The following is a 12,567-nucleotide window of genomic DNA, read 5'->3' as shown; positions in this document are numbered from 1 at the left end:
CCATTAGCTAAATGGTGCTTTAGGTTAAGAACAGTTTCAGGTTAAGAATGGACCTCCGGAACGAATTAAGTACTTAACCTGAGGTACCACTGTACAACGAAGGCCATGTGTGTAGCCAGGCTTTATGCTGGAAGGGGGCGGGGAGGGCAGAACCGAGTTATCTGCGACACAATTGGTCAGTTAGTTAAGTATTTTTATTTATGTACTTGATTTTTTTGCTGGGAGGGGAGCTGCCCCCCTGCTTATGCCCATGGTGAAGGTACCTGCCTGATATCAATAGGCAGGGAGTTCCAAAGTAGAAGTCCTAAAGCAGGATACACAGGAGGACAAGTGCAATAATTAAAACTTCATAAACTTAGTACGTAAAAAGCAAATGTTCCAGATGTCTAACCGCCACTGATGCTAATCTCTTTCCTATTGGTCAATGTCCTCATTGGTCAGTAGGAAAAGCTGGCACTGTCAACAGAATCCTGTTTCCACAGTAATCTATCAGCTGGACTTTAATTTCACCAAGCAAGGTGACCCCTTTTGCTTTCTCCACCCATCCGTACCTTTATCTGACGAGGACTGTTCAGCCAAGAGGTTGTGCTGTGCCCATGTAAGAGTCTGTTTTCATGTGCCAACAGCGGGTATGATTGTGTGCACTGCCATATGGGTATAAAAGGTAAAGGGTAAAGGGACCCCTGACCATTAGGTCCAGTTGTGGCTGACTATGGGGTTGCGGCGCTCATCTCGCTTTATTGGCCGAGGGAGCTGGCGTACAGCTTCCGAGTCATGTGACCAGCATGACTAAGCCACTTCTGGCGAACCAGAGCAGCGCATGGAAACGCCGTTTACCTTCCCGCCGGAGCGGTACCTATTTATCTACTTGCACTTTGACATGCTTTCGAACTGCTAGGTTGGCAGGAGCAGGGACTGAGCAATGGGAACTCACTCTGTTGTGGAGATTCGAACCACCGACCTTCTGAACGGCAAGTCATAGGCTCTGTGGTTTAACCCACAGCGCCACCTGCGTCCCTCCATATGGGTATACAAAAGGGTATACTGCCATGTGGGTATGGTTGTGTATGCCAGCTCTTTTATGACTGATGGAGGTGTGAGCCTTAAGAATATACGGTGACTACCAAAGGCCTACCTAGCCCAGCATCCTGTTTTCACAGGTGCCTAGACCTCATTCAATTCCCACAACACCCTTGTGAGGCAGGCTAGGCTGAGAGATGGTGACTGGCCCCCAAGGCCACCTAGTGAGCTTCATGGATGAGGGGGGCAGTGGAAGGATTTGAATCCTGGTCTCTCCTAGGTTATACTCCCAACAACCACTTACACCACACTGGCTCTCATTTTAAAGTCTGTGAGTTCTTCCCAAAAAATCCTGGGTGGGAACTGTAGTTTCCCCAGCACAGACTTACAATTCCCAGCACCTTTAGCAAACTGCAGTTCCCAGAATTCTTTGGGGGGACTTGTGGCCTTGAAATATGCAGCATGGATCTGTGCAATACGTGAGCTTGGACCAGATGGGAGATCTTGCACAGCCGAATTCTCAACCAATTGATGCTTCTGGGTTGTCTTCAAAGGGAAGTCTCCTTCCCTCTCCAGTCTTGGGTGTTTGGCAGGGATCAGATACTTCCTCTCGCCCCCACTCATCTTTTATATTGTGATTATTATTTAGTGATTCCAAAAATGGCAGTTAAGAAACTCAATGTTCTAGAACAACAACGGTCACATTTCTTCAAAAATTGACAATGCAGGGTGGGGAAATCATGGAGACTATTATTTTTATTTTTAAACAGTCAGGAATTTGGCAGGATCAGTTCTAATTACAAGATAAAATGTTTTTATGTTTTAAAGGAAAAATAGGATCAATGGAAGAAGGGTTAGATTAATGAAGCCAAATGAAATGCAGATCTAATCAGCAGAGTTCTTTGTTTTTTATAATATATAGAAAACAACGAATTCTGTAAAAGGAGGTGGAGAGTAACAAGATCTAGTAGATTAGATCAAATATGATGCTAAATAGAAGATTCTTAATCCTACCTGTTGGATGTGTTGTGTTTTAAAGAAACATAATCTAAATCCTGAAATGCTGTTGATGTCAGGTTTGTAATTTAGGGTTGTACTGATACTCTCATCAATATTACTTTAAAAAACCCAGAATTGTATTTTAGATTTTTTTAAAATTCTGATTTTAATGTATGTGTTCCACGGATGAGTGAGGATTTGAACATGAGTTTCCCAGGTGCTAAGTCGCTAACCATTCCATAACACTATCTATTTGTGTGTGTGCATGAGAGGTCTGGAAAGTGGCAACAACAGAACGAGGCCTTTTGTGCAGTGGCTCCCCATTTGTGGTGTATTCTCCCCAGGAAGGCTCACCTGGTGCCTTCACTACATATCCTTAGGTGCCAGGTGAAAACTTTCCTCTTCACCCTCAGGTCTCAGAATGGGTTGCAATTTTATTTATCTCATAAAATGTATATATCTCTCAGTTTTCAGAAGAAACCATCAAAGTGGTTTGCTAAAAATTCAATACAGTATTGAAAATGATTTAAATTTAAAAATTAAAAGTTGGAATAAATTGGGTTGGGTTGTGAAATATTATTATTATTAGTAGTAGTAATACTAGTATGCTGGTCCGTATCAAATTTGAAGATATTTTTTAAAAAACATTTATTCAAAAGTTACAATACAACTTCGTCTATTGCCACATCACAAAATGATCACTCCAATCCTCAATCCCTCATCACTGTCATGTTGTCTTGCCCAGTACCCTCAATAGGAACCCAAATATATATACTTTTTTAAAAAAACACTGTTTTAATTCCTTTATAATTTAATGACGTTTTAGCTGCCATTCTTTTCTACGTTTTTAGTTTTCTGCGTTTTAGCCGTCCTTGCTTTGATGTTTGCCAGCCGCCTTGAGTCCCGGTCTGGAAAGAAGGAGGGATATAAAAATAAAGGCAGTAGCAATAGCAACAACTACCATAATGAACAAATTTTATTTTTAAAAAAATTGCTCGTGTATGTTTCAGCGCGCGTGCAGCCAGGCGGGGGATCCTAAGTCGCGCGCCCTCCCGCGCGCGCGCAGCTGTGGTGCAGCCCTTTGTGAAGGGAAGGCGGGGCCGCACTGCCGCCCCCCGCCCTCCCCCAGCGATGCCTGCGTCCGGCCGAGCGAATATAAGCGGACCCCGCCCCCGCCTCCGCCCCAGCATCCCACCGGCCCACCCTTCTGGTCGGCTTCTTCCTCCTCCCTCCTCCTCCTCCTCGGGAGCACCTCCATGCGCTCTATGTAAGGAAATTGCGTGCCGAAGAGGGAGGAGATTGTGGGGCCCAATGCCCAGCGACGGGGAGGCGAGACCTGTAGCTGCCTGAATAGCAGAGAGAGAGCGCGAGAGAGGCTTCCCAGCCTGGAGGAGAAGGAAGCTTCGCAGAAGAGGCCTGTCTGGACACCTCCCCTCCCAGTGCCCTCCCACTATTAGGTTCCCCTTTCTCTTCCTCCTCCTCCTCCTTGCACGTTGCCGCAGCGCCCGCGCGCAAGGGAAGCCGGCGCTCGGTGGGGTGAGTTTACACAGAGAGCCGGAGTGACTGCTTCGGAGGCGGGGGAAAAAGAGAATTGCAGTCCACGTGGCTCATGGGTTGTCGGGGGAGGGAAGTTGGGGGGGAATCTTTCCTAGTAAGGGTTTGTTCTGGAGGGAGCTACGGCTGGTGCAGGAAAGGAACCCACAAAAGCCCGTTGGATAACCCTTCTTCTTTAATCTCCACCGCCTTTGTGCCAGGGTTCAAAAGTTAAGGTGAATGCCCCCCCCCTCCATGCACCAATATAGACAGAGTTTATAAAGTTCATATAGTTTGAGCACCAGGAAATGGGTAGTGATTTATTTATTAATTACATTAACTACATTTATATCCCACCCTTTTCTCCAAGCAGCTGAAGGTGGTTTTTCAAATGTTCACGTGGGTTTTTTCTTTTGCTTAAAAGGGTCGCTTTGTGTTGCTGTGGCACAAAAGTAACCAATTCATTATTACTATTAATACGAATAGTAATTCATCTAATAATTATAAGTAATGCCATTAATACTTATATAATTATATATAATAATTATATTTGTCAAATAAAAGCAAGATTAACTGTTTTCTGTATGCAAGGCAGTGTGTGAAGAGGGCCAAAAATGCTAGTGTGTTGTTTGCAGTTGTAAACTCTCTTTTGGGAAGTTGGTGCTAAACTGGCAAACAAGTGCTTTCAAATTCATGTGTTCTAGGGAACTATACTTAACATGAATTGTGGTTAATGTTAGTGCATGTGCAACCACTTTGTTCTGTGGAACTGGCACCGTTATACGTGCCACAACACATGTTCCACATTTGTAACACACACTTTGGAACTCCCTGCCTCTTGACATAACAGCAGGTGCCTTCATTGTACTAATTTTTTATTTTTTTTTGCACCTACTAAAAACATTTCTGCTAAGTATGTAGAATGAAAAAGTGTGTGTTTAACTTACATTTTTCCCGCAGAAAATCTTCCATTTGCAGAAGTTCATGAGTAGCAACAAATGGGTGTGGAGTTCAAGTACTAGATGAGGCAAGCCCTCCCCCTCAGATTTTATTGGCTTCAATCCTGATGGATTTTGGTGTACCAGCTGAAAATACATTTATTCAGCAAGGCCTTTAGCTCACACCCATAACAATGAAAGGATTTGCAAAAAGATGTCAATTGCAAATGCAACATCAGGCAAGATTAGCAGTTTCAAAGTTGACTGTTGTTGTTGCTGCGCTGTTGACTAAATAAGAGCAAGATAGTTATGGTAAATTAGGTGATTGTTGAAGGTGCTGCAAAGTTTTCTGGGTGTCAGCTGGACATTTTCTGATGTGAATTACCCTATCCAAATTATTCCAGTTTGCATCAAAAATTGCCTGATTCACTCTTTTTTACAAAACCCACATAGCTGAAGTTCATGTGTAAAATAGAACTTTGGTGTTAGAACTTAAGTAGATTAAGAACTTAAGTATATTTAGCACAAACCCGTTTCTTTGGCTTGCAGACCATAAACATCAAATATGCTTTATAGGGCTAGGTATGTGTACAGAAGCACTCCCTATGCACCTCTTCCCCACGAGGTTCCTTGGCACACCCCTCATGCATGCCAGGCGTCAACCAGAATTGGCTCTTCATTGTCCATCGCGGAGTGGATGGGCTGAAGAGTCCTCTTGCCCTGCTAGCATGTGCAAATAATTTTACATACAATAATTTTTACAAATAATTTTATTTGCATGCCTCCTTTCCATTAGTTGAGGCTTACAACATGAAAAAACCTCATAATGACAACAAAGGTTGTCGTAAATAAAACATGCAAAAAATACACAACCAAATTAAATGATTTCCACATAAATCATAATACGATCTAAAATAAAGGTACAAAAAATTAATAGCAATTATAGCAACAGCCTTCCCAACCAAAGCCCCTTATCCCAGCCCAAAAGTCTGTTCAGCAGCCTCAGCTTTTGCAGCTGGAGTCATTCAGGGCCCCGCCAGGCCAGGTGGGAAAAGCTCTGCAAGGCAGGAAGCTGGTCTTCCAAGACTTGCAGCCAAGATGGTCTTCATCTAGCACAGAATTAACCTCCAGGATTTGGTTTAAAAAACCGAGATTTTGGGAGGGTGAGGGACAATTGGATAGCTCTTGAGTGGACCTAAGGGCTCTAGTAAATGAATATCCCACAAACCTACCTGCCAGACTAGTTGGCTTTTGGGTTCTCTACAGTTCTGTATTCTGATTACAGGTACTACAGCTGGGGTGTGTATGTGTTGTCCATCTCACAACCTGGTGAGTGCCTCAACTTGAGCTAAGCTAAGAACACTTCTGGCAACTGATCGTCCTGATTCCATGTTTGGGTTGGTGTAGGGCACGCCCTACGGAGCCATGTATATATTTAGCTCGAGATCTCATCCTTCAGGGTTGTACATATCTAACGGGGCGGGTTGAACATCACCTGCTCCCTTTTGGAATCTCTTTAAACACCCTTTTGCATTCTGGGCCTGTTGGTTGGGGGGTGGGGTCACTGTGCTAGCACCTTATTATTTTTCTTTTGTAAAGATTATTTAATTTTACATGCATCACAGAGAACAGTTATAGCCACAGGTCAAAAATATAAAACTATGAGATGGGCACATGGAATCTGAGTACAGTTGCACATGGGTCAAAATAATAAACTTCAGGTAACAACTTTCAGCATTACCAGATATATCAAGTGTAGTTCCAGATTTGCCATGTTTGTGATGAGGGTCATCTTGAAAATGGTGGTTCCACGCTACTGTGTTTAGAGTGCCAAATCATATGAGAAGTATCTGGAGGTTCTAGTTCTTATCAAAATCTAAAATAACACGTGATTTTCTCTATTATAGCTACCGTATTTTTTGCTCTATAGGATGCACTTTTCCCCCTCCAAAAATGAAGGGGAAATGTGTGTGTGTCCTATGGAGCGAATGCAGGCTTGCGCTGAAGCCTGGAGAGCGAGAGGGGTCGGTGCGCACCGACCCCTCTCGCTCTCCAGGCTTCAGGAACTATCCGCAAGCCTGAGCGCAGCAGGAGTTTCCGCCGGGCTCCGCAGGCTTGCGGACAGCTGCCTGCAGCCCAAAGTCTGGGGAGCACGGCGCTGTGCACCCCGGGCTTCGGGCAGCTCTCCCCAAGCCTCCGGAGCCTGGCGGGAACTCCTGCCGCGCTCAGAAGGCTTGTGGATAGCTGCCTGTTCTCCGCAAGCCTTCTGAGCGTGGTGGCGAGGTTGCTCGGGCATCCCCCATCCCAGCCCTGCAAGCCCCGGGAGCGGCGGCGAGGTTGTGCGCAATCTCGCCACTGGTCCTGGACCTGTTTTGGGGCTGGGGTCGGGGGAAGCTCGGGCTTCCTCCATCCCAGCCCCGCGGCTAAAAACAAAGCCGCGCGCAGCTTCTCCCGGCTGGAGAGGTTGCGTGTGGCTAAAGAGGAAGCCAAGACAGGTGTCTTGGCTTCTTTGCTCTTTGGGACTGCAGGGGGGGGGGGATAACATTTCCCCCCTTTATTTCCCCTCCTAAAATCTAGGTGCACCCTATGGTCCGGTGTGCCCTATGGAGCGAAAAATACGGTATATTCCTGAGAGAGTGACTCAAAGCAGCCAGTGTAAGATTTGGGACTGTTGCAATTACTATTTGAGCTTCCTAGATAATATATAAGACCAATTCTTTTGACGATACATCTACACTGGTATTGTCAAAAAATATTCAGTAGGACAACAATCAATAGTTTCTTCAGTATTGTGTATGATTTCTGCCAAAATTAAATCCCAAAGACCAGCTGATGTTCCCACCATAAATGATAATACGTACTAAGTTTATCACAACCCTTCCAACATTTAGGTGACATAGAAGACGACATTTTTTTGACATTTGCAAAGCATCGCGATGCCATCTGTGATGTAATTTCCCTAAGAAAACTGGAAACGAATTTTAAGGGTCTTCATTCCCCAATCCCTTTCACACCCTTCCTCCTCTTCTCTGTCTAAGGGAACACCTTTTGGCCTGCTTTGGTTTCTCATTGAGAAGAAAGGTGCCGATGGCGAGCGACGTTGTGGAGAACGAGAAGGAGTTCTACTCCAAGGCCAAGAAATACTGGAAGGACATCCCCGCAACAGTGGATGGGATGCTGGGGGGCTATGGGCACATCTCCAGCATCGACATCGACAGCTCCAAAAAGTTCCTGCTCCGTTTTTTGCTGGTAAGCAAGGTGTTCTCTCTTCCAAGCTGAGTAGGAACAGCCTGGGGTTACCTGCTTTCCTCCAGATATTTTGGACTACATCTCCCAGCAGCCTGAGCCAGCCCAGCCCTGCCAAATAATGCAGGGGCTGATGGGAAATGTAGTCAAAAAACATCTGGAGGTTGGCCAGGGCTGGTTTAGGGGGAGTGTGGGAAATACACTCCCCCCCCTTTTAAAGCAGTGAATTATTGAATAGTGGAGTTGGGAGGGTCGTCTAGTCCAACCCCCTGCAATGCAGGGATCACAGCAGAAGAGTCATTGACAGATGGCCATCCAAGCTCTGCTTGAAAACCTCCAAGGAAGCCGAGTTGACTGCTGAATCTCTGGCAGGGATGGCTGACCTGTAGCCCTCCAGATATTGTTAGATTCAAACTCCCATCATTGTGGGGCAGGGCCTTTTTGGTGGTGGCTCCCTATCTGCAGAATGAGCCTTCCAGTGAGGTGCACCTGTTCTTGTTATGTTAGGCTAAGAGTCCTTTGCCAAAATGTGCATATTGGGCAAAATTGTGATTACGATAAGCTGGGGAGGCCTTGGTGGTGGTGCCACCACTGGGAGCTACCCAGTGCTTTTTTACAACTAGAATACCTGCTGTTAATGAGGAATGTCGCAGGTTTAATCCCTAGGGCTGGTCATTGTTGAAATGGAGGCTGTATCTGCAAACATGGATGCCATCTTGCCAGATGCAGTATAACAGAGAAGGGTGTGTGTGTGGGGGGGGGAGAGAAACAATGAAAGACCCTGTTTCTGAAAGCATTGAGAGGCATTCAAGGTTCTAGCCCTCATTGACTTCATTTCTGTCCAGGATGAGCCTAACAGGACAGGGACCTCCCGTGCCTTGGACTGTGGGGCTGGCATTGGCCGGATTACCAAGCGGCTCCTGCTTCCACTTTTCGGAACGGTGGACATGGTGGATGTCACAGCGGACTTCCTTAACCAGGCCCGGACCTATCTGGGTGAGGAGGGTCGGCGTGTCAGGAACTACTACTGCTGTGGCCTGCAGGACTTCAGTCCCGAGCCCAGTGCCTACGACGTCATCTGGATCCAGTGGGTGATAGGTAAGAGTCTCCCTCCACTACCTGTAAAAGAAGGGTTGTGTATCCAGCTTATTTTCTCTTTCTCGGAGTAGACCTTAATGAAATCAGTGAACCTCAGTTAATCTTGGTCGTTGACTTGAACGAGTCTACTCCAAATGGGGTTGCCATTGGGTACAACTGGCAAAAGGTCCCATCTGCACTGTATATTTAAAATGCTACAGTACCTCTTTAAAAGGCATTCTGCCCCCCCCCCCCCAAGAATCCTGGGAACTGTAGTTCAAGGTGCTGAGAGTTTCTAGAACTTTATTGCCCCCCCCCCCCTCACAAAGCTACAATTCCCAGGGTTCCCTGAGGAAGGAGGATTGATTGTCAAATCACTCTGGAAGCTGTAGCTCTGCGAGGGTTTTTTTCCGGCCTCCTAGCAACTCTCAGCACTCTGAACAAACTACAGTTCGCAAGATTAATTGTCAGGGAACCATGACTGTTCTAAGTGGCAGTCCTTTAAATGCATAATGTGACTGGCGCCTAGGATAGAGGCAGGAAAGGTATTTCATCCGTTAACACTCTCTGCGGAATTTAAATGCCCCCCCCTTCAACGTCCTTTCTGTTTTCCTCACAACAGGCTTGTGAGGTAGGCTTGTCAGAGAGGGCAAACAGCCTAAGGTTACTTCAGAGCTGAGCAGAGAGGTTTGAACCCACGCTGCCTCAATCTGTCCCCTTTGTACTGTTCAGACGCTTAAATTATCACAGCATTGGATTCCAGCCACTGCCTTTTAGGTTAAGGTTGTTGTCCAATGAAACTGAATGTTGGAAGATTCAGGACAGAGAAAAGAAAGGACTTCTTCACAAAGAGCATTTTTAGAACTATGGAACTCCCTCCCACAGTGATATTCACCAACTTAGATGGTCTTATAAGATGATTAGACAGATTAATGGAGCATAAGGCTATCGATGGCTACCAACCAATGATGCCTCTGCTGTACCCCCACAGTCAAAAGCAACTTCTAAATACCAGTTGCTGGAACCCCAGGAGGACAGAGTGCACTTGTGCATGGACCCCGCTTGCAGGCTTCCCATTGAGGTATCTGGTTGGCCACTGTGAGTGCAGGATAAAATGGGCCCTTCCTAGACGGGCCCAGCAGGGCTCTTCATATAGAGAGGTCTGTTGTGAGAGCGGAACCCCCATGCACAAGAACAGTCTACCTTTGAATACCAAATAATGGGGAACTGCAACTGGAGAATCTTGCTTGGGTTTTCATTTTGGGGGACATCAATCAGGTTGACCACTGTGAGAACAGGATCCTGGAGTAGAGGTGGGCCACTGGCCTGATCTAGTAGCCAGAGTCGTCGTCTACTTCCATAAACCATTTATTGATGTTCCAATGCATATACATAATATTTACATAGAATTTCATATTTCTTATAATTTATACATTCACATTTTCTATTACAGTACATTGTAAATCCACATTTAGTTTTTACTTAATTATCTCATACTTTCCCCCTCGTGACTCGAAGACTTCCCTCCACCCGTGTGTGACTTCCTAATTTTGTTTTAAAATTTGTTACTATGTTTGTACTTTGATAATTTATTTATTTATTCTTGTGTTCTATATTAACTTTGTGAGATCAATTGGTTTTTGTTGGAGTACCTATTAGCCATGTATTCCTCTACACACTTGCATTCTTGTTTCAGATTCTGATTTGATTGCATTCTAATTGTTGCTGTCATTTTCGCTAATTTAATAAATTCAAAAATTATTTGAATTTATTAATAAATTTAATAAATTCAAATACAGTGGTGCCTCGCAAGACGAAAAGAATCCGTTCCGCGATTCTCTTCGTCTAGCGGTTTTTTCGTCTTGCAAAGCAAGCCCATTGACGGCTTAGCGGATTAGCGCTATTAGCGGCTTTTAGCGGCTTAGCGGATAAGCGGCTTAGAAAAAGGGGGGGAAAGGAAAAAAAACCGCAGGAACTCGCAAGACATTTTTGTCTTGCGAAGCAAGCCCATAGGAAATTCGTTTTGCGAAGCACCTCCAAAACGGAAAATTCTTTCGTCTAGCGAGTTTTCCGTCTTGCGAGGCATTCGCCTTGCGGGGCACCACTGTAATTTACATTGCCAATCTATCACTAATGGTGCTTCTTCACATTTCCAATTTTTGGCAATCAATAGTCTAGCGGCAGCTGTAGCGTATAAGAAGATTCTTTTATTGTCTTTGGCCCACCGATATACCTTTTATTTAAGAATTTCTAGTAGCCAGAGTCTTAATGCTCTTATGCTCTTTAAAACAGGGCACCTGACAGACGACCACCTCTCCAGCTTCCTGAAGCGCTGCCGCCTGGGCCTGCAGCCCAACGGCATCATAGTCATCAAGGACAATATGGCCCAGGAAGGGGTCATCATGGACGACGTGGACAGCAGTGTCTGCCGGGACCTGAACGTTGTCTGCAAGATCATCCGCTGTGCTGGCCTCAACCTGCTGGCCCAGGAGAAGCAGGAGAATTTTCCTGACGAAATCTACCACGTTTACACTCTAGCAATGAGATGAACCCCTCCATCACTGAGCCCCATAGAGAGGGAGGTTGCCTTCCTGCGGGGGCCTTGAGACACCCTTCCCAAGCAAGGCTGGCTGCCTCCCTGGCGACGGAGGGCCCCAACTGAACATCCTAAAAGAGATAGTCCAGAAATTGGGGTCTGGCTGAGACTCTCGTCGTCGAGACTGGCTTAGGAATGCTGGGGGGGAAGTAAATGTTCTTTTTTTTGAAGCTGCTGCTGCTAATGTTGTTGGTTCTTTATTGTTTGATGGGTGGAGGGGAAAAAACACTTGTCAAAATATACTTTGTATGGTTGTAACAGCAACTTGTTTTGAACTGTTTTATATACTCAGTGGGAGGGGCAGAAATGGGAGCGTGGAATTCCCTCCCCGAGGAGGTGGCGATCCCCACCAACCTGAATGGCTTACAACCAGGGTTTCCCAAACTCCAGTTGTTTTTGGACTACAATTCCCATTATCCCTAGCTAGCTGGAACAGTGGTCAGGGAATTATAGTCTAAAACCCCAAAGTTTGGGAAACTCTGCTTTAAATGAAGATTGGACAAATTCATAGATTGTTATTAATGGGTCCTGCTTTCAGGTTTCCCATAATGGGCTTCTGGTTGGCTACTGTGAGAACGATGCTGGAGTAGATGGGTCTGATCCAGCAAGCTCTTATGTTCTTACGTTTAGTGCTCTCTTTGCGAGAGTGCAAGACTCTTAATCTCAGCGGTATTGATTCAAGCCCCATGTTGGGCAGAAGATTCCTGCATTGCAGGGGGTTGGACTAATGACCCCTTGGGACATCTTCCAACTTACGATTCTATGAAATACTGTATTTTTTGCTCTATAAGATGCACCAGACCACAAGACGCACCTAGTTTTTGGAGGAGGAAAACAAGAAAAAAAATATTCTGAATCTCAGAAGCCAGAACAGCATGAAGGATCGCTGCGCAGTGAAAGCAGCAATCCCTTTTGCTGTTCTGGCTTCTGGGATAGCTGTGCAGCCTGCATTCGCTCCATAAGACGCACACACATTTCCCCTTTTTAAGAGGGAAAAAGTGAGTCTTATAGAGCAAAAAATATGGTAAATACTGGTTGATTATTATTAATGGGTACTGCTAGGCACTTCTAAATTTGCACAAAACACGTATTTGCATAAATGCATATATGCTACCATATGGAAATTACTCTTTGCTAAATTAGTCACAGCCATTGAGA

At 45.3% G+C, this 12,567-nt stretch overlaps 1 protein-coding gene across 6 annotated transcripts; it reads left to right on the top strand.

The window, feature by feature from the left end:
- The first annotated feature begins 475 nt into the window (after positions 1 to 475).
- Positions 476 to 11,673, top strand: NTMT1 (N-terminal Xaa-Pro-Lys N-methyltransferase 1). Of its 6 annotated transcripts, none has more exons than XM_081848499.1 (4): positions 476 to 598; positions 7,529 to 7,739; positions 8,582 to 8,834; positions 11,106 to 11,673. In XM_081848499.1, coding segments are annotated over exons 1-4 (723 nt in total). In that variant the 5' UTR covers positions 476 to 596; the 3' UTR covers positions 11,363 to 11,673. The 6 variants fall into 6 exon arrangements, with proteins under 6 accessions (XP_081704625.1, XP_081704627.1, XP_081704628.1 ...); XM_081848501.1 differs by having other exon boundaries at positions 492 to 629; XM_081848502.1 differs by lacking the exon at positions 476 to 598 and adding an exon at positions 1,783 to 2,096.
- The last annotated feature ends 894 nt before the right edge of the window (positions 11,674 to 12,567 follow it).

This window comes from Podarcis erhardii (assembly GCF_964252035.2).
Source record: "Podarcis erhardii genome assembly, chromosome: Z".
NCBI classification, from domain to species: domain Eukaryota; kingdom Metazoa; phylum Chordata; class Lepidosauria; order Squamata; family Lacertidae; genus Podarcis; species Podarcis erhardii.
Note: the sequence above shows the minus strand (reverse complement) of the source record. Positions and strands in the feature narration are given on the sequence as shown.

Bases quoted from the DNA above. Each gene is read 5' to 3' on its own strand.
- NTMT1 (XM_081848498.1), top strand. The intron at 7,740-8,581 runs GTAAGCAAGGTG...ATTTCTGTCCAG, and splicing joins TCCTGCTCCGTTTTTTGCTG to GATGAGCCTAACAGGACAGG. The intron at 8,835-11,105 runs GTAAGAGTCTCC...TCTTTAAAACAG, and splicing joins CTGGATCCAGTGGGTGATAG to GGCACCTGACAGACGACCAC.